At 46.5% G+C, this 22707-nt stretch overlaps 1 protein-coding gene across 2 annotated transcripts; it reads left to right on the forward strand.

The window, feature by feature from the left end:
- Positions 1-16898: 16898 nt before the first annotated feature.
- LOC109768655 (UDP-sulfoquinovose synthase, chloroplastic) lies at positions 16899-20741 on the forward strand. 2 transcript variants are annotated; one of them, XM_020327402.4, is made up of 3 exons: positions 16899-17255; positions 18359-19432; positions 20127-20741. In XM_020327402.4, exons 2-3 carry the CDS (start codon positions 18398-18400, stop codon positions 20526-20528), a joined length of 1437 nt encoding a protein of 478 aa, XP_020182991.1. In that variant the 5' UTR covers positions 16899-17255; positions 18359-18397; the 3' UTR covers positions 20529-20741. The 2 variants fall into 2 exon arrangements, with proteins under 2 accessions (XP_020182991.1, XP_073353870.1); XM_073497769.1 differs by having other exon boundaries at positions 17001-17255; positions 18368-19432.
- The last annotated feature ends 1966 nt before the right edge of the window (positions 20742-22707 follow it).

Raw genomic sequence — 22707 nt, forward strand, 5'->3', positions numbered from 1 at the left:
CCCACTCGCAATTGTACCCAATATAAACAACCCAATCTCCATTTGTGCCAGCCTAGGCCTTACCCTTAAGCGATGGCATCTTGACATCACACGTATCATTATCAAGCGGCATCAACTTGCACAAGGCGAGGCCTTCGTCGTCCTTGCCCATGCGAACAGGCTTATAGCAAAGAAGATATGGGAGATCAAACCGCTCCTGGACCCTTGGGTTCCTTGTAATGATGTTATTAGTTGAGTCGAGAATGGTCTTGAACGAACCTGCCATGCTAGCCGAGGTGATGACATCACACCGATCAATGAGTTCCCCCACCACGTCATCTTTCAGATTGGGCAAGAATAACGGGGTCGTTTCCGGCTTGTTCCCTCCACGGAGAAGACGATCGAACAATGGCAGAAGCAAGGGTGAAGGCAAATGGAGGAGGGAGGAAGAGCGTGCGACAACAGTTCCAAATCGAGAGGGAAAGGCGAAGAGTCGGTGGACGGTTGCCAGTTTGCCACGGTACACGAAGAGGCGCCCCGGCCTACACGTCCTTTCGGAAATTGTACAAAAGGACTCACCGTCGTCTCACTGACATGTTGGAACGGGACCACATGTCAACAAAACATGGTGTGTAATTTCTCGTGCAAAATGCGATCTGGCCGCGTTGGCCCGAAGTGCCGCATTATTTCTCGACTTTATTTTTTTAACGGCGTGCTGTTCAGTTTTGAAGCACGACTAACTGGTACTGTTTGTAGAGAAAATATAAACTACTCTACTACTACTCCACCTCTAGTACTAGTAGTATAAAAAAGATATATAGGCTGGAGCTTCAGAGCTTTCTTACTAAGGGCTACCCACTTGCTTCTCACACTATCACCCTCTCTCCAGATCTAGACGGCCTCTCTCTCCCTCCTCACCGGTGGTCACAGATCCGCCGGGGAAGAAAAGGACGTGCAGCGTTGACGCACTCGTCGTCGGCGAGCGAGGTCACACACTGACGACAAGGCCGTCCTCTCAGACCTACCGCCCGCGCGGGATGGCCTTCGTCCCCAAGCTCGCAGCCGTAGTGCGTGCGGAGGACGATGACCACGAGCGAAGCCACTTCCCGCCGACCCTCAGGTATGCTACCTCTTTTCAAACCATACCCTTGTTCTATTGCCCCATCTGCCACGTCGCTGCATGTGGATCTTTTTCCACTCCACCATCTTCCCAATTTGCTAACCTCTGCTCTGCTGGTCACGCAGACGAAAACCTTAATTTGCACTATTAAAGGAAACCCTACTTCATGCAGACTAATCCATGTCTGGGTTGAATAAGGAAAGGAAGGGAGACTGTACTGTCCAAGAGAGTAGGCATCGAACCCGCATCTAGGTTGAAAGGGGAAAAATCAGTAGCTAAGGAACAAGTCTCGTGTCTCTTGGTTGAAGAAGGGTAGAAAGGCATGACAACGCAATAGAGAATGACCAGGTCGATCGGTTTGTTGTCCTCACATAGGAAAAAGGTGGCTAAAGAGAACAAAAATGGGACGTAATCCACATATGCTGCTTGGATATTTTTTGCTCTAGGCAACCATACCTCCCTCACCACTCTATGCGTCCGTGGAGGTACATCGTACTGGTGCGCCCACTGTCCGAATCGGCCTCCCATGCTCTTATTGTCACTTTTTTGCTGTTAGTATAACGCCAGCAGTCAAGTCAAGCAATGCTACTGCTAAAGTGATGCCACATTTAACTAATGCCGCACTCAGTCTAATGCCACCGATAATTTAAGCAATGCCATTTAATGTCATTGGATTATTTCAGGGTTAGCTGTTGATTGTGGATGTATTAAAGATTTTTCAGCTAAGGCATTCTAATGCTGTTGCACAGCCAGTATACCAATGATGAAACTTGTTACTACCTTCAGATTTTTGCACTGTTAATGCTTATAGATTACATACCTCACTTTCATGAGATAAGTTAATTTTTTTGTACAGTGTCACCAAAATGCCAAGGCGCTGATGTCAGTTTATTTTGGTTAAACTGCACAAAAAATTATGAAGACAAGAGGAAAGGTCAAGAGTGGGCACATCCTCCTCCGGCTGTTCTCTTGATTCGTTCGATCAAGTTTTTATGTTTGATCGATTATCAAGATTGGGATAGCAATTTTTAAGGTCCCCCCGAGTTCGAAATGATATTTACCTTGGAGGTACATGGTTTGCAATTTTTTTATACTGTCATTAGTTAATAATGCTAGTTACCTTCAGACTTTTGTATTTGGTTTAATACTCATGCACAGCTAGTATACTAATGCTAAAACTTGTTACCTTTACATTTTGTATTGTTAATTCTTATAGAAATCTTCCAGTGCTGGAGTTTATTGAAATCTGTTCAGTAAAACCATTGTACTGTACCCTGTAATAAAATAACTACTCTATTGTTGCACTAGCCACTGGATTAGTGTATATTTGTAGTATTCGAATGGTGTTGCATTAGCGTATGGACATAAATAAAGTGTGGCAAGCTTTCCCAGATATGTGCTCAAGAAAACTACTACCTGTTTTTCTAAATACTAGACGTTTGGGTACTTTAAATTGAACTGCGAAAACGTCTTATATTAAGGAACAGAGGGTGTAGAGTTCACTCAAATTATCCCGGTAAAGCTAGTCACACCTTTGTTAAAATTAGTATTCATTATGTTATCGGAGGAGGTCTGTATGTTTGTCTCTAATGCCTGTCGACTACATACCTGACATCATGATGTAATGTTAAGTCATTTCCTTTTGTGCAGTGTCACTGAATTGTCAAGGCGGTGATGGCATTTTATTTTAGTTGAACTGCACAAAATATGCTTAAAAGAAGAGGAAAGGTCAGGAATCGATCATTCTTTTAGAAAGAACTATATATGCCTTTCTGACATCAGCCGCTGTTGCCTTATTTACTCCTTCAAACAGGTGGTTAGAAACAGTCTTGCTACCTTTTCCCATTAAGAAATTGGAATGCTTATATTTGTGAGTCTATGCTTCAACTAGTGCCACTTTTATAGTAATCACACTCTCAATATCTATGCAAACAGGGATGCTCGATTTTAGTGGAACTGCACAAAAAGTCCAACTGGTTCAACATTAGGAGCATGTTTTCTTCCAAACCTTTATATCCAATTGGTGGCACTATGAGCTGTTCATTACGAAGGTACATGGTTTGATACTATCTTGCTACTCTTTTTGTACTGTCATTAGATAGTAATACTAGTGGTTTTGCATGTGAATTTATTGGTAGGGTGGACCTACATTGGAGGTGCAGGACAGGATTCAATGATTGGATGCTCAATTTCGGTTGTATCGATTTCACCTCTTCCATCACTGCGAACATGGATATCCTTGGTCTGATGAAGAATAGTCGCTATATTTCTGCTCTGAACCAGCAAATCAATTCAGTATGAAATTGTCCAGGGCAAAACATGACTATATCAAATTCTCCAGTGCAAACATGACAGATGCTAAGCGGAAGAGACATGTTTAAACCGAAAATACAAGGTGGGGTATATGTTTACTAGCTGCTTGATATTTGTGCAGACAGAGATGTCTGCCCATTGCTATTTGGCAAACACACAAAGTGACCGCAATTGTGGTTGAACCGCACAAGAGAATAGTATAGTCACTGCATGCAGGGCCATTTGAAAATAGACACAAAAAGATTGGATAGTCACTTCATGGACTGCATAAAAGTAGCACTGTACTATTTATTGGCCAACACTAGGTGCTTCATTGCTTTTGTCTGATTATACAATGGGCATCATTTTGCCTAAGTTAAAGTTCGTATTCCAAAAATAGTCTCGCCATGTGATCGAGAGAAGACCAAATCATATTGCAGTGGATGTTCCTCCATCATGTGTGGTTTATTCTCATGGTTCCAGCTGTTGGTGAAACCACTTACGTTTGCAAGAGGAATTATAGACTTCACAAACAAATTTGTCTTTCAGTCTGTACTGAATGTTGGCCAAGAGAAGGATCCATGTTAGTAGGAAGAACAGATGTTTTTTCTAGATCTTTGCTTTTGGAGCTACATATTTGTATATGATCTGTGAATCATTGAGATGCATTAACATGTTGATCTTATGTATGGGAATCGTACTAGTTGTCTTTAGTTGCGACGCAAGATCCGAAGTGGCTGATCTTTGCTTTTGGAGCTACATATTTGTATATGATCTGTGAATCATTGAGATGCATTAACAATTCCTTATTTCTATTCGCTCAGTGTTTGCAAGTTACTGATCGATCACTAGCTAGCCTACTAATGCTCTCCTGGCAGTTTTAGTTGTGACGCAAGATCCGAAGTGGCAGTTTTTTGAATAAAAATGCCTACCTCTGAAGAAACTCACAAGCTGCTCTGAAGAAAATGCCATGCGAATCCGAAGAAAGTGCCAGCGAAAACGTTCGCAAATGCCTTATCTCCCAGCTAAAGTTCATCAACTAATGCGATCGTACACGTACACCATCTGACCTACTCGATCCTACACGTACACTATCCGACCTACTCGATCCTACACGGATAAATAGTGGATCATGCACGTACTACCTCCTTTCCGGTTTGCAGGGCTCAATTCAAGAAACGACCTACTCGATCCTACACGAATAAATAGCGGATCACGCACGTACTAGTACCTCATTTCCGGTTTACAGGGATTAATTCAAAAATCTCACCAACCAAGGTACTCCCTCCGTCCGGGTTTATTAGTCCCGTGAGCCAAAGCAGCAAGACCAAGGCACGACAATAATTAACTGCATGCAGAAGTTTAAGCCTAATTAATTCCAGCGATTTAAGTGGCTGCATGCGTGCCCTCGGCTGCGACTCGTTGCATGCTGCTCCGCGTACTGGCTGCGAGCAATTCTGAGTGCCTGCATGCAGCCGGCCGTAATTAAGGCAGCTAACTGATATGAAAAAAGATGCGCTTTAATTGTTGCGGGCCTTTTAAATCCGTGGAATCATTATTGACAAGGAGGGAGATGATTCGAGTGCACTCGTTTGACCGTCATGCCGGCGTGCGACCCAGCACGGACGGGACGGGACGGCACAGTCATAATTTCAGTTTCTCTAGTTTTCCATGGCAAGCTGGCGCGCTAAGCCATGCCTGCTTATGCATTGAATTCCGATGACCGTCGCACTACCTTCCGCCTATAAGTACTATTTCTCGGCCTTCTCCGGTGGCACCGTGACCCAACTCGCCCTATCCTCATAAGCCCCCACCGGCCCGACATCGCTCGCCACTTATCCTCGCTCTCGCCACGTCTGCCATGCCCCCGCCCGTCCGCGATAGGTGAGGCCGGAGGCGGTCACCGCCGGAACTAGTGTTTGGTTTTTCACCGGAAGGCAGACGGAGGGAGGAGGCATTCTATCGATCTTTAGATGGCAATGCGGAGATCGAGGACTTGTTGGAGCGCGACCGCCTGGCGGAGGAGCAGGAGTTGTTGGAGCGCGACCGCTTGGCGGAGGAGCAGCGTATCGCCGATTTGCGCCGCCAGCGGGACATGGAGCAGCAGCGCACCGATGCTCTGAGTCGCGAGCAGAGCGCCGGCAACTGGGCTGACTACGTGGAGGCCGGCGCCCGGCAAATAGCCCTGGAGGCTGTCAGGCATGCACGCGTTCGCAACGCTGATTTTTACTACCAGCTCATCAAGTGGGTTTCCCGCTTAGAAGCCGAAGCTTCGGTGGACCACGCCGGCATGGAAAGGGCCAACGTGCGCGAGCAACGTGCCCTATCGCACCTCTGGAAAGTCCGAGGCGAGGCGGAGGACGCCGGTGCCGGCGTTTTAGCGTGTACCGCAGATGGCGGCCGGCATCGTCTAGTTAGCTAAGAGTAAGTTAGTACTTGTACGCTACTAGAATATTAGTGGGAGTAGATAGTTAACTTGGCTATGATGGTTGTCAACGTGGAAGTTCAGTACTCTATATGTGGATCAGACCTGTTACTTTGCTCTGAATGTTGAACTTTCCGTTTGAACGTATGGAAAGGGATGTTATTTTTTAAAATGGGTTGTATTTGTCCTCCACGGGTTTAGAGGCTGACTTGTGGGCCTACCAAGTTGACGGGGACGGAGGGCTTACACAATCAGGAGATGATTGTACGTGGAGAGGATGACAGCAGGGACCCGCCAAGGTCATGGCAGTACGCAAGCAAGTGCCTCCTTATTTCAAGCCAATAAAAAAATGGCTCCTCCTAATGGATTTTTGACATCTGGGTCCCATGCCATTGTCAACGTAGTCAATAAACGAGAGAATTGCACAATGAGCGGCTGACACCAGGGACCCAGCAGCTCGCCCAGTTATTTTTGTTTTGGGTTAATTTGATAAATGCCACTCCAAATCTGGTGTTTCCGAGAAATGCCACTGCAATTTCCAAACTTTGAAAAATGCCATTTCATGCCATTTCTAGTGCCATTTTTCGAAGTCTGGAGTGGCATTTTCCAAAGTTTGCAAAAATTGCAGTGGCATTTTCCAAAGTTTGGAAATTCCAGTGGCATTTTATGAATCGCCATAATTGGAGTGGCATTTATCTAATTTGTTTTTGAGACGGAAGCAGAGTGTCAACTGGGCTGTGCGGGGCACTTTGGCCTGTCTAGACAGCCTTCTCTTTTATGTTTACCACAGACCAGCCCAGTAGTTTTTTTTCTTTCTGAAAATGGCTAGCCCAGTTTTTTTGTGATTTGCCAAGTAAGTTGCTTTGTCAGGCCTGTTGGGCTGCAAATCTTTCAAGACGAGGAGAGCTTCATTCGGCTGGCCGAGAAAATGTCCTATCAGTAATGAGAAATGGGTTGTACATTTTTAAAACACATCAAACCAGCAATTAGTTTCAAATTTCTTTTTTTTCATTTCGAGATTTTAAATTGCATGATTTTTATGCGTGGAAAATTTGTTGGATTTTATATTGATATACATTTATTTTTAAAATCAGTTTGAATGTGACTCAAAATTTCGGGATTAAAAACAGTTCGGACCGCACCGAAATATGCAAAATTTCATATAATTTTTTAACTGTGGCCACAATATGGGCTGTAATGCTAACAAAAAGAATATGGGCTCCAAAAAAACCTTAAGAATTAGCAAATGGGCTGTAAATTATTAGAAATAATGGCAGATGGGTTGTATGCTGTTTTCCACAGATTTGAGGCTTTCCTAAAAAAAGGTTGACGCACAAGCAGTGACTGTTGGATGTCCATCCAACGGCCGTCGTGCTTCTTCAATCTCTGCTCTTCCTGCTCCAGCCGCTCAAACAAGCGCCGGCGGGACTGCCTGCTCCCTCCTCCCCGCGGCCGATTGTGGTGCCGCGCAGGCCTCACCGCCCCACCGTACTCCCACCGCTGGCCTAGCCATCCCTCTACTCACCCACACCTGTTATTATTCTCCGGCGACGGCAGACGAACCAGTAAACCCTCGTACAGTCGTATCCCCCTCCGCGTGGGAAACAACTGCCGAGTCTTCCCTGGCTTCGTGTCGTTCCCTTCCTAGGCCTCGTCGTCGTCCATCGCCCTGGTGCTCTCGGCGCGGCCTGGTCAACGTGGTCAACAACCGACATGCATTTGAAGTGGATTGTACGTGGAGAGGCTGACAGTTGGGTCCACGGCCGCACGCAAGAAAATGCCTCCTAATTACGCGCAAAATAATGATTCCTCCACCTGACATCTGGGACCCACCGAAAGGGCCTCTGTATTTCGCGAAAAAACGTTACCGCCGCTGACAGCTCGGACCCACCAGCTATATCTTCGCACGCAATGAAGTGCCTCCTTATTACGCACAAAAAATGAATACTCCCCCTGCTAGCTGGGACCCAGTATAGTGGGAGGCTGACTTGTGGGCCTACTAAGTTGACGGGGACGGAGGGCTTTGTCAACTTAGTCAATATGCACGATTCTAGCTCCAGTGACCGTACGTTGTCCATCCAACGGCCGTAGTGCTTCTTCAACCTCCGGTCTTCTTGCTCCAGCCACCCAAACCAGCGCCAGTCGTGCCTCGTGCTCCTGCCTCCCATGGCCGGCTGCGATGCCGCGGAGGCCTCACCGCCCCCTACTACTCCCACTGCTGGCCATGCCATCCCTCTACCACCCACACCCCATGTTATTCTGTGGTGACGGCAGCCTCACACCATAGCGAACCAGTGAACCCTCATACTCCTCTACGCGTGGGCATCCACTGCCGCGTCTTCCCCGGCTCCATGTCGTCCCCTTCCTAGGCCTCGCCGTCGTCCATCGCCCTGGTGCTCTCGGTGCGGCCCGCTCAACGTGGTCAAGGAACAGCTTCCATCGGACGTGGACTATACGTGGAGAGGCTGACAGCTGGGTCCACGGCCGCAGCAAGGAAGTGCCTCCTTATTACGCAGAAAATAATGATTCCTCCACATGACAGCAGGGACCCACCTGACGGGCAACCGTATTTCGTGAAAAAAAACGTTTCCCCCCTGACTGCTAGGACCTACCGGCTACATCTTCGAACGCAAGGAAGTGCGTCCGGGCAAAAAAAACAATTCGCCCCCCTGACTGCTGGGACCCACCATCTACATCTTCGCACGCAAGGAAGTGCCTGACAGTTGGACCCACCTGGTCGAAGCGTACGTAGTGTTGTCATTCTGGTCGCGAACGTGTACGTACATACTAGTCGATGTAGAGGCGCGCATGTAGTATGTACACGTACGTACAGCGGCCAGTGTGCAAGAAAGAAAATACGGCCACGTACGTACATACGGACGAGGTCTCGAACACCTACTCGCGCATACGTACGGCCAGGTCTCGTGTACATGGCTGGGTCGGAACGGAGAAACAGCGTCGTCGTCGTGTTCATGGGGAGCCAACCGGCTGGGTCAGAACGGAATGCGTCATCGTGTTCATCGGGAGGGCTTAGATGGAACAACCGATGGAAACGAGGCCTGGCATACCGCAGAACGGAGGAAACGGCCTTGTGTTCGACCGGCCATGTTCGAAACGGGATCCTATTCATCGGGAGGGGTCTGGCGTACCGCAAAACGGAGGAAACAGACTTGTGTTGGACCTCCTACGGTCGAAACGGGGTCCTGTTGATCGGGAGGGGTGTGGCGTACCGCAAAACGGAGGAAACAGACTTGTGTTGGAGCGCTACGGTCGAAACGGAGGTCCTGTTCATCGGGAGGGGTGTGGCGTACCGCAAAACGGGACTCCACGGGATACTGTTCATCTCCACCGTCGACCCCCTCCAGCATCCACGGGATGATGTTCATCCACCGTCGACCTCCTCCAGCCTCCACCTGTGATAGTTCATCCATGGGCTCCTGTTCATCCAGCCTCCACCGCGCGCTACTCCACCGGCTAATGTTCAACCAGCCCTCTCCACGGGCTCCTGTTCAACCACCCCTCCACGGGCTCCTGTTCAACCACCCCTCCACGGGCTACTGTTCATCCAGCCCTCCATCGTCTACTGTTCATCCAGCCCTCCACAGGGTCGTCCTGTTCATCCATCCCTCCACAGGGTCCTGTTAATCCAACCCCAACCGGCTCGATCGATCGGGGTCCTGTTCATCCAGAGGCAACACCACGTGGTCATGTCCATCCACCCCCACCGAGAACTGTTCATCCAAACCCCCCAGCAACGCTCACTGTTCATCCAGAGGCAGCATCGACCGGCTTCAGTTAGTAGCATTAGCGAAGGAATCACTCGGGTTCAGTAACGTAGCTAGTGTAATAGCTCGGGTTCATTTAGAGCCCAACGCCTCGCTCGGGTTCAGTTAGAGCCCAATGCCTCGCACACACGCGCGTACGTGTACGAGATAAACGCGCATCGCTCGGCCCCCGACCACCCACCGTAACCGGGAACTCCCCGAAATTTTCCTCGCCCTCGCTTCTACCACGGTTTTTTTTGTCATGGACGGCCCAAAGAATGTCTTGCAGCTGCGTCTCCGGCCCGGCCAGGACGAAAAGCCCATTTTCTGTCATGATTTTTTGTCATAGAAGTAGGAGCCCACCACATCTATGATGATACCGGGTTTTGTCACAATTATCGTCATAGAAGTGTCATAAGTATGACATAATTTTTTTTGTTCGGCCCAAAATGTCACAGATGTGTCTTTTTTTGTAGTGAAGAGACATCATAGATTGCACTATATCCAATAAAGTACGGTTATGACGTTCAGACACACCATTATGTTGTGGTGTTCCAGGTGGCATGAGTTTGTGAAACTATTCCATATTGTTTTAATTGAAGACCAAACTCGTAACTCAAATATTCGTCTCCGTGATCAGATCGTAGAAACTTTATTTTCTTGTTACGATGATTTTCCACTTCACTCTGAAATTCTTTGAACTTTTCAAATATTTCAGACTTATGTTTCATCAAGTAGATACCCGTATATGCTCAAATCATATGTGAAGGTCAGAAAATAACGATACCCGCCGCGAGCCTCAACACTCATCGGACCGCATACATCAGTATGTATTATTTCCAATAAGTCAGTTGCTCACTCCATTGTTCCGGAGAACGGAGTCTTAGTCATCTTGCCCATGAGGTATGGTTCGCAAGCATCAAGTGGTTCATAATCAAGTGATTCCAAAAGCCCATCAGCATGGAGTTTCTTCATGCGCTTTACACCAATATGACCTAAACGACAGTGCCACAAATAAGTTGCACTATCATTATTAACTTTGCATCTTTTGGCTTCAATATTATGAATATATGTATCACTACGATCGAGATTCAATAAACCATTTATATTGAGTGTATGACCATAGAAGGTTTTATTCATGTAAATAGAACAACAATTATTCTTTGATTTAAATGAATAACCGTATTGCAATAAACATGATCCAATCATATTCATGCTCAACGCAAACACCAAATAACATTTATTTTAGGTTCAACACTAATCCCGAAGGTAAAGGGAGTGTGCGATGGTGATCTTATCAACCTTGGAATCACTTCCAACACACATCATCACCTCGCCCTTAACTAGTCTCTGTTTATTTTGAAATTCTCGTTTCGAGTTACTACTCTTAGCAACTGAACCGGTATCAAATACCGAGGGGTTGCTATAAACACTAGTAAAGTACACATCAATAACATGTGTATCCAAGATACCTTTGTTCACTATGCCATCCTTCTTATCCGCCAAGTATCTACGGCAGTTCCACTTCCAGTGACCATTTCCTTTGTAGTAGAAACACTCAGTTTCAGGCTTGGGTCTAGCTTTGGGCTTCTTCATGGGAGTGGAAACTTGCTTGCATTCTTTTTGAAGTTCTCTTTCTTTCCCTTGCCCTTTTACTTGAAACTAGTGGTCTTGTCAACCATCAACACTTGATGATTTTCTTGATTTCTACCTTCGCTGATTTCAGCATCGCGAAGAGCTTGGGGAATTGTTTTTCGTCATCCCTTGCATATTATAGTTCATCACGAAGTTCCAGTAAATTGGTGATAGTCACTAGAGAACTCTGTCAATCACTATCTTATCTGGAAGATTAACTCCCACTTGATTCAAGCGATTGTAGTACTCAGACATTCTGAGCACATGCTCATTGGTTGAGCTATTCTCCTCCATCTTGTAGGCAAAGTACTTGTCAGAGGTCTCATACCTCTCGACTCGGGCATGAGTATGAAATACCAATTTCAGCTCTTGAAACATCTCATATGCTCCGTGACATTTCAAAACATTTTTGAAGTCCCGGTTATAAGCCGTAAAGCATGGTGCACTAAACTATCAAGTATTCATCATACCGAGCTTTGTCAAACGTTCATAACGTCTGTATCTGCTCCTGCAATAGTTCTCTCACCTAGCGATGCATCAAGGACATAATTCTTCTATGCAGCAATGAGGATAATCCTCAGATCATGGAGCTAGTCTGCATCTTTGCTACTAACATCTTTCAACTTATTTTTATCTAGGAACATATCAAAAAATAAACGGAGAACTACATCGCGAGCTATTGATCTACAACATAGATATGCAAATACTATCAGGACTAAGTTCATGATAAATTAAAGTTCAATTAATCATATTACTTAAGAACTCCCACTTAGATAGACATCCCTCTAATCATCTAAGTGATCACGTGATCCAAATCAACTAAACCATGTTCGATCATCACGTGAGATGGAGTAGTTTTCAATGGTGAACATCACTATGTTGATCATATCTACTATATGATTCACGCTCGACCTTTCGGTCTCAGTGTTCCGAGGCCATATCTGCATATGCTAGGCTCGTCAAGTTTAACCCGAGTATTCTGCGTGTGCAAAACTGGCTTGCACCCGTTGTATGTGAACGTAGAGCTTATCACACCCGATCATCACATGGTGTCTCGGCACGACGAACTTTCGCAACGGTGCATACTCAGGGAGAACACTTGTACCTTGAAATTTAGTGAGAGATCATCTTATAATGCTATCACCGAACTAAGCAAAATAAGATGCATTAAGGATAAACATCACATGCAATCAATATAAGTGATATGGTATGGCCATCATCATCTTGTGCCTTTGATCTCCATCTCCAAAGCACCGTCATGATCACCATCGTCACCCGCGTGACACCTTGATCTCCATCGTAGCATGGTTGTCGTCTCGCCAACTATTTTTCTACGACTATCGCTACCGCTTAGTGATAAAGTAAAAAAACAATTACAGGGCGATTGTATTGCATACAATAAAGCGACAACCATATGGCTCCTGCCAGTTGCTGATAACTCTGTTACAAAACATGATCATCTCATACAATAAAATTTAACATCATATCTTGACCATATCACATCACAACATGCCCTGCAAAAACAAGTTAGACGTCCTCTACTTTGTTGTTGCAAGTTTTACGTGGCTGCTACGGGCTGAGCAAGAACCGTTCTTACCTACGCATCAAAAACCACAACGATTTTTCGTCAAGTGTGTTGTTTTAACCGTCAACAAGGACCGGGCGTAGCCACACTCGATTCAACTAAAGTTGGATAAACTGACACCCGCCAGCCATCTGTGTGCGAAGCACGTCTATAGACCCAGTCTCGCGTAAGCGTACGCGTAATGTCGGTCCGGGCCGCTTCATCCAACAATACCGCCGAATCAAAGTATGACATGCTGGTAAGCAGTATGACTATTATCGCCCACAACTCATTTGTGTTCTACTCATGCATATAACATCTACGCATAGACCTGGCTCGGATGCCACTGTTGGGGAACGCAGTAATTTCAAAAAAATTCCTACGCACACGCAAGATCCATCTAGGTGATGCATAGCGACGAGAGGGGAGAGTGTTGTCTACGTACCCTTGTAGACCGAAAGCGGAAGCGTTATGACAACGCGGTTGATGTAGTCGTACGTCTTCACGATTCGACCGATCCTAGTACCGAAAGTACGGCACCTCCGCGATCTGCACACGTTCAGCTCGGTGACGTCCCACGAACTCTCGATCCAGCTGAGTGTCGAGGGAGAGCTTCGTCAACACGATGGCGTGATGACGGTGATGATGAAGTTACCGGCGCAGGGCTTCGCCTAAGCACTGCCACGATATGACTGAGGTGGATTATGGTGGAGGGGGCACCGCACACGGCTAAGACAATGATCAACTTGTGTCTCTATGGGGTACCCCCTCCCCCGTATATAAAGGAGTGGAGGAGGGGGAAGGGCCGGCCCTCTATGGCGCGCCCTGGAGGAGTCGTACTCCCACCGGGAGTAGGATTCCCCCCTTTCCCTAGTTGGACTAGGAGAGGAAGGAAGGGGGAGGAAGGAGGAAGGAAAGAGGGGGCCGGCCCCCCACCCAATTCGGATTGGGCTGGGGGGGCCTCCTAGTCTTCCTTATCCTCTCTCCCACTATGGCCCAATAAGGCCCATATACTTCCCGGGGGGTTCCGGTAACCTCCTGGTACTCCGGTAAATGCCCAAACTCACCTGGAACCATTCTGATGTCCAAACATAGTCATCCAATATATCGATCTTTATGTCTCGACCATTTCGAGACTCCTCGTCATGTCCGTAATCATATCCGGGACTCCGAACTACCTTCGGTACATCAAAACACAAAAGCTCATAATACCGATCATCACCGAACGTTAAGCGTAGGGACCCTATGGGTTCGAGAACTATGTAGACATGAACGAGACACGTCTCCCGTCAATAACCAATAGCAGAACCTGGATGCTCATATTGGCTCCCACATATTCTACAAAGATCTTTATCGGTCAAACCTCATAACAACATACGTTGTTCCCTTTGTCATCGGTATGTTACTTGCCCGGGATTCAATCGTCGGTATCACTATACCTAGTTCAACCTCGTTACCGGAAAATCTCTTTACTCGTTCCGTAATGCATCATCTCGTAACTAACTCATTAGTCACATTGCTTGCAAGGCTTATAGTGATGTGTATTACCGAGAGGGCACAGAGATACCTCTCCGACAATCGGAGTGACAAATCCTAATCTTGATCTATGCCAACTCAATAAGCACCATCGGAGACACCTGTAGAGCATCTTTATAATCACTCAGTTACGTTGTGACGTTTGATAGCACACTAAGTGTTCCTCCGGTATTCGGGAGTTGCATAATCTCATAGTCATAGGAACATGTATAAGGCATGAAGAAAGCAATAGCAATAGACTAAACGATCATAATGCTAAGCTAACAGATGGGTCTTGTCCATCACATCATTCTCCTAATGATGTGATCTCGTTCATCAAATGACAACACATGTCTATGGTTAGGAAACTTAACTATCTTTATTTAACGAGCTAGTCAAGTAGAGGCATACTAGGGACACTTTGTTTTGTCTATGTATTCACACATGTACTAAGTTTCCGGTTAATACAATTCAAGCATGAATAATAAACATTTATCATGATATAAGGAAATATAAATAACAACTTTATTATTCCCTCTAGGGCATATTTCCTTCAAGCCGGCGGTTTAATCGGCTCTGGGGGCGGTTGGGCACCCAGCCGTCGCCCGCAGGTCGCCCCCAGGCGCCGATGTCGGCCCAGTTTTCGGCCCACTTTTGGCAAAAAATGGCCCGGTATCGGCGAGAATCGGCCCATTTCGGCGTGGTTCGGCGTGAATTCTCAACATACACAATTTTTTTATCACATAGTTCATCACAGAAAATCAATAGAAATCAAATAGTTCAACAAATAGTGCAACAGCAAATAGTTCAATACAAATTATATAGTTCAACAAATAAAAACTCATATTTCATCACACGTCGAGCTAGGCGTCGCCCTTAATCCTCCATAGATGCTCCACCAGATCCTGCTGCAGTTCTTGATGCACCTATGGGTTTCGGATCTCCTGACGCATATTGAGGTAGGCAGTCCAGGTTGCCGGTAGCTGGTGATCAACTTCGGCAAGAGGACCCTGCCTGTAGTATGGTTCAGTGTCAAACACTGGCTCTTCCTACTCGCTCTCAATGATCATATTGTGCAAGATGACACAACAAGTCATGATCTCCCACATTTGATCTTTGGACCAGTTTTGAGAAGGGTACCGGACAACAGTAAATCGAGATTGGAGCACACCAAATGCCCGCTCGACATCCTTCCTGCAAGCCTCCTGAACCTTGGCAAAGTGGGACTTCTTGCCTCCTGGCACGGCGTTTGAGATAGTCTTCACAAATGTCGACCATCTCGGATAGATGCTATCAGCTAGGTAGTACCCCTTGTTGTAGTGCCGCCCATTGACCTCGAAGTTCACCGGAGGAGAATGACCTTCAACAAGCTTGGCAAAGACAGGGGAGCACTGCAGCACGTTGATGTCATTGTGAGTTCCTGGCATACAAAGAAGGAGTGCCAAATCTAGATGTCATGTGTGGCCACCGCCTCAAATACCACACTGCAACCGCCTTTGGCGCCTTTATACATCCCCTGCCAAGCAAATGGGCAGTTCTTCCATTTCCAATGCATGCATTCGATGCTTCCAAGCATCTCAGGAAATCCTCTTGCTGCATTCTGTGCTAGGATCCGAGCAGTGTCTTCCGCATTGGGTGTTCGCAAGTATTGTGGTCCAAACACTGCCACCACTGCCCTGCAGAACTTGTAGAAACACTCAATGGTGGTGGACTCGGCCATGCGCCCATAGTTGTCGAGTGAATCACCGGGAGTTTCGTATGCAAGCATCCTCATCACCGTCATGCACTTCTAGATTGAGGTGAATCCAAGTTTGCCGGTGCAATCCTTCTTACACTTGAAGTAGCTGTCGAACTCCCGGATGGAATTCACAATCCTAAGGAAAAGTTTTCGGCTCATCCAATAACGGCGCCGAAATACTTTGTCACCGTGCAGTGGAGCGTCGCCGAAGTAGTCGGGGTAGAGCATGCAGTAGCCTTCCAGACGATGCCGGTTCTTTGCTTTCATCCGCCCCGGCGCCGAGCCACCTCGCCGCGGCTTTTCATTGCTCGCCAGCAGGCCGGCGAGGGCGGCGAGGACCATGGGATGTTCCTCTTCCTGGACGTCGGCATCGGCTTCCTCCTCCAGCAGCGCGGCGAGCGCCTCCTCGTCGTCCGAGTCCATTGCCGAGCAGGCAAATCGCCGAACACCTTGCGAGCGTGGTGGGCGCGCACCCGCCGATACACTGCCCCTGCGCGGTCGGAACGCCGGAAAAATCGTCCGGACGGTGGTGGAGAGGCTGCCTCGGCGAAACCTCTTCTCTTTTCGGGCGGGGAATGGCCTATCTAGCGGTGGTGGGCGGTGGGCGGCGCCGGTATCGGCCGGGTGGCGGCCGAGCGCACAGGGGTAGGAGGCGATTCTGGCCGATTGGCTTGACTTTTCGCCTAACGGTGTGGGCCAGGCGTGCTTTTCCCTTGCGCCGGAGCCCCTCAGCGCCCCCGGTGCGCCGGGTTCGGCCTGCGACCGCCGGGCCCAAAAATTGATCGAGCCGGCGGATTTTGGCATTCCAGGGACGTGACTGGGACGTTTTTTCGGCGCTGACGGGTAAAAAGCCGCCTGGAGGGCGTGTTGGGGGCGCGGCTGGGCTCTCACACCCGGACCGAACGGACGCAGCAGCAGCACAGTGTGGCCTGACACGTGAGCGGCCAGGATCTGCCACCACTGCCGGAGCGCGCTGGTCGCAGCCGATCCGAATCCCTCCGCCCGAATATCCCAGCCAGCCCCCATCCCCTTTGCCTCCCTCCCGCTGCTTGCTTTGCTATCCAATCCCGCTCTTTGTTTCCTTCGCCACTCTCTCTCCTCACCCTCCGTCCTCCTCCCCGTCTCACGGCACGGGCAGCGGAGGCTGCTCGCTCGGGCCGTCTAGGCGCCTCAGCCTCGGCGGTTGTGGCCCAACGACGCGGCAGATTCCTCGAGCAGTTTTGGTGAGAACTCGATTCCTTCCCCGTCCTCCTCTCCCTTACGGGTGGGATTGCTGTGCTGGGCCTGTATGTTCAGGTGCTAGCTTCACAGGAAGGGTAAATAAGTAGATAATGTCTTACAGGCTTCAGTTTGTTTTGTACTACAAACTTGTTTTTTTGTGTGTGTGTGTGTGTGGGGGGGGGGGGGGGGGGGGGGGTGGGGGGGGGGGTGGGGGGGGGGGGGGAATACAGTCAACGAACTCCACAGGGGGTGAAATCGTACATGTCATGAAATCTTAGTGTTTGGGATGAAGATCCATCATGTCACTGTGATGCATATATTCATAATGGAATTTGTGATGATAGCCATATAGGAATGGCCGCAATAGGAATATCTGTCGCGACATCTTGCTTAAACCTGTCCTGATATCTAGTGTGCATTTCATGCCTTGTAGAAACCTTTGTTCGTGGTCTGCGGGGTAAATTCTCGCTTTTGTATTTGTATGTGGTGTGCAACATCACTGTAAAATCTGGGCCGCTGATTCACGGAAAATATTTGATCAAGTTCTGTGCGATTACACAGCATTGGACCTGGCCCAACACAAATGATTACCAATTGCGATAGAATTCTTGTGGACTAACTTTGGTAGAAATCAAATAGCTAATAGATAATCGATTTAATTAAACCTATTCAAATACTGTTTCATCTCAACCTGGCTAAAACTAGCAAGCCGTTGCTAATTCATTTGTTTCCTTGTCTAAAACTCACAAGACAGCTAGAGCTAGTGCAAGAAAAAACACACTGTTTCCATGGTTTGAATGCAACTGCTTTTGAACACCCCTTGATCCTGTAATATTTCTCATCAACATAAATGCACAGAGCTGCTGGCTTTCATCGAATATGGAAGATCTACACAACTAATAAACTAATTTCTTTGCCTGTCCTCGCTACCCTTTCCTCGTTAAAGATACAATACCATCAGTTAGCTATGGCGTATGGTTAACGTTGAAATTTAGCAATCTGACTAATTAGCTGTTTTTACATTTTCCCCTACCTATGCTCTTCGTCTTCTTACCAGACTGGAATGATTTTATATCTTGTTTAATTACTGACTGTTATATGCTAGCTTCTGTAGGGTATCTATATTATAGAAAGGATAGTGAGAATGGCAAATTTGGTCACCAACTGTGGTTTCAGTCCATCTCCTGCTGTTAAGGCACACTGCAACTCACCAAGTTATGGCCACAATTTCATCCGATTACAAAATTCGAAATCTTCAACTTCAAGTCTGAACCTCAAATCATCTTGCAAGAGGTCAAATAAGTTATATGTTACTTGTGCTAGTACTGCTGTACAAGGACAGACACAAACACCTCTTACTGGTAGTCAACAAGCATCTGGGCAATCATCCTCTAAACCCAAAAAAGTTATGGTTATTGGTGGAGATGGGTACTGTGGCTGGGCAACTGCTCTTCATCTGTCCAACAAAGGTTATGAGGTTGCTATTGTTGATAATCTTGTTCGACGCCTTTTTGACCATCAACTTGGCCTTGATTCACTTACTCCCATAGCTTCCATCCAAAATCGCATTCGCCGATGGAAATCTCTTACTGGGAAGACAATTCAGCTCTTCATTGGTGATATATGTGACTTTGAATTCCTTTCTGAAGCCTTCAAATCTTTTGAGCCAGATTCTGCTGTCCACTTTGGTGAACAAAGATCAGCACCATTTTCTATGATTGATCGTTCACGGGCAGTATACACACAAAACAACAATGTTATTGGAACGCTTAACGTATTGTTTGCCATGAAGGAGTTTAGTGAAGAGTGTCATTTGGTTAAACTAGGAACTATGGGTGAATACGGAACTCCAAATATTGACATTGAAGAGGGATTCCTCACTATTACTCACAATGGAAGAACTGATACCTTACCTTATCCAAAGCAAGCAAGCTCCTTCTATCATCTAAGTAAAGTGCACGACTCTCACAACATAGCATTTACTTGCAAGGCTTGGGGTATAAGGGCCACAGATCTTAACCAAGGCGTCGTCTATGGAATCAGAACAGATGAAACTGCTATGCATGAAGAGCTGTCCAATAGGTTGGACTATGACGGAATCTTTGGAACAGCACTAAATAGGTTCTGTGTTCAGGCAGCTGTCGGTCACCCGCTTACAGTTTATGGAAAAGGCGGTCAGGTATGTATTTCTTGTCTGCCTCAGTATTGCAATATGGGGAGATTTCCTGCTTGATGTTTGTCTTGCTCCATACGTACTTTTCTATATAAAGAATTTCTCCTTCACAATTACTTTATGTGGCTCAGTACTATCCTTATAACTACTAGAACTTTTAATATTCAGTTATTCACTATACATTTTCATGTTGGAAGTCAAAATGCCAGTGAAATAGCTTTTGTTACCTTGCAGCCTCAGGAAGTCAGAGCTAATCATAACCATTTACATTTCCTCGTAACTTTCATGAACTTGAAAATTGGGGAGTGAATCATGTACTCACACTATATACCATAATTTTTTGTTTATGATGACACAACAGCTCCGACATGTAATTGTCATAGCTTGCAATATGTCGTATATATAGACATCTATTGGGGTGTTGGTCGGAGACTGTTTTTATATTAGCTCTGGGGTTTCCTTCTTATCATAAGTTTGTCAACCACACTGTTAAAAAACTAAGGTGCTATATTTTCTTCCACTTTCAAACACTATAATTGGAGTACCACCTGCAAATTGTCATGGACAATTAACAAGTGTAGCTGGTTCAGGTTTCAAGTCAGTCATGTATTTCTGGTTATGACTCCAAATAACTTTCTTAGGCCATCATCATCTGACATACATACAATTTACTGAACAAATTTCTCGTGCCATTCTCCAGACCCGTGGATACCTGGACATCAGGGACACCGTGCAATGCGTGGAGCTAGCGATCGCAAACCCAGCCAAGCCAGGCGAGTTCAGAGTCTTCAACCAGTTCACCGAGCAGTTCTCTGTGAACGAGCTGGCCAAGCTGGTGACCGCCGCGGGAGCGAAGCTGGGGCTGGACGTGCAGACCAAGTCGGTGCCCAACCCGCGCGTCGAGGCGGAGGAGCACTACTACAACGCCAAGCACTCGAAGCTGTCGGAGCTGGGGCTGGTGCCCCACCTGCTGTCGGACTCGCTCCTCGACTCGCTGCTCAACTTCGCCGTCCAGTACAAGGACCGGGTGGACACGGCGCAGATCATGCCCAGCGTGTCATGGAAGAAGACGGGGGCCAAGCCGAAGACGGTCTCTGTATAGAGCGAGGGAGGGAAGGGGGCTTCCCCTTTGTTGTGTGGCGTATGATGTCAACCATGACATTGACATTATGTCCTGTTGTGTGTAATGTAGCAGTAATAATGTAGCGATAATAGTTTGGTGCACGCTGTAGTGAGGTGTGGAAGTTGCTGGTTACGCTGATAGATTTTATTTTTGCCCCACGGGTGGGAACTGCAATCGAGGAGCATTTGTGTAGTATGTTGTTAATTCTGACTAGCAAATTTAGCTACACTGGGTGTTACTGCAGATTTCCGGCTACGTTATAGGAGCCCTGGTTAGAGCAAGTACAATAGTGACCTTATATCTAAGACGGATTTTGAGAATATGGGGCAACGGAGCACTTTATTTTGAACTGCTTCAAAAAGATGCTTCAAAGATTTTTAATTTTTTGTTTTTTTACATGAATACGCATGCATGTGGTCTAAGTACCTGTGAAATTTCGTTCTTGCATTACGTGATGCACAAAAAAGACAAAATTTCTGCCCAAAAACACCAAAAAAACAAGCCCCTAATTTCATGTTTGTCTTTTTTGTATCTTTAACATGCAAACATGAATTTTGGCCCGATATACTGCATTGCTATATGTTCATGCACACAAAAGTTTGAAAAAATTCAAACTGTAAAAATTTGTTTTTTTGGACTTCTAAATAAAGTGATCCGTTGCACCCGTGCTCATAAGTCAATTTTCGCCTTATATCCCGCTTACATGACACTTTTGGTTATGTGGAGAAGAGAGATGTAAAAAAGTAAGAGAAGTTGACTCTCCTTCAAAAGCCTAGCTATATGTGTATTCTTAGGCAAATACAATAAATATGAAGAAGAGAAAGAGAGAAGATAGAAAAAGTACTAATGTAAGAGCCAACCTTATAGCCCACACTATTGTACGAATGACTATAAATTATGACTAAAAACATGACGGTTCCATATAGTCAGCAGCTAGTTGTACTATTAACCATGCTCTTATGTTGCTGCCCTAGTTGACGAAGAATGTAATAATCCTGTCAAGTAATAAAGCTTCTTTCTTGCTCGGCAAAAATGAAGGTTATGGAGCCAAACTTTGGATCACAGCAGGAGCTAGGCGCCTGAGCATCATCATGCCGCGAGTAGTTGTTATTTCTTTTGTTGACGGAGAGGCTATGTTGTGGAGCCATTATTCTGTACTTCAAAATTTTTATCCTTTATTAATGAATGAAGCAAGTCTTTTGCTTCTGTTTTTCTTTCTAAATGAAGTTATGTAGAAGAATTTTACGAAGAAAGCTCACATCAAGGCAAGGATAGAGCGTCGAGACTCATTGTCAGTTCGGTTTATAAATAGCTAGTGTAATGGATGGATCCGAGATAGTGCAGTGACGACGGTTGTTGTACATGTTAGAATTAATTCGAGGTACACCATCGATCCACTGAGGAACAAATAATCACAGCACAATGATGATACTGAGATTTATTAACGAAGTTCGACGAATTTGCCTACACCTCGAGGTAATGACTACGGGCGCTTCTCCTCGAGATACCACAACATCGGTCACTCGGGCGCCGGCACACGCTGCCGTCTCCCCCTTGCATGCCTATCCCTATCTAGCCATCATGGGTTACAACATGGGGTGCCTCCTTAAATATAAGAGGCCAAGGATACAACGTGTCCTACTCCGACACTACTTGTATCCTACCCACACTACAACACCAACTTCAAACGTGACCCAACTAATATTCGACACAAACTCAACAAACTTCACCTTGGCGAGTATTCTCTACCATCTTGAATTTGTCCATGCGTTAAACCTCCATGTACTCCGGACTTGTGTTGTCTTCTTCGTAGCTTATCGAGAGCTACACGACGAGTCTGCCCCAGACCCGCCGCCTCCGTGAGACCTCGCTGCTACTCCCGCAACTCCTGTCTTCGTGACTCCACCTACATTAGTGCTCTCTTGCAACTTGTAAAGATGCAAAGCCGTCCTCCCTCCAATCATTATGGTCACCTCATCTTTCATGATTCTCATGGTATTCCTATCCCGATCATAATGAAATACCATACCACTATGATGAAGAACTCCAAGCGAAATTAGATTCCTCCTTAGTCCCGGCACATGCCTCACTCCCCGAAGCATCCGCTCAACTCCGTAAACATCTTGATTTTGATGTCACTTATTCCAGCAACACGATA

The sequence above is a fragment of the Aegilops tauschii genome, chromosome 1 (assembly GCF_002575655.3).
Source record: "Aegilops tauschii subsp. strangulata cultivar AL8/78 chromosome 1, Aet v6.0, whole genome shotgun sequence".
Lineage (NCBI taxonomy): Eukaryota > Viridiplantae > Streptophyta > Magnoliopsida > Poales > Poaceae > Aegilops > Aegilops tauschii.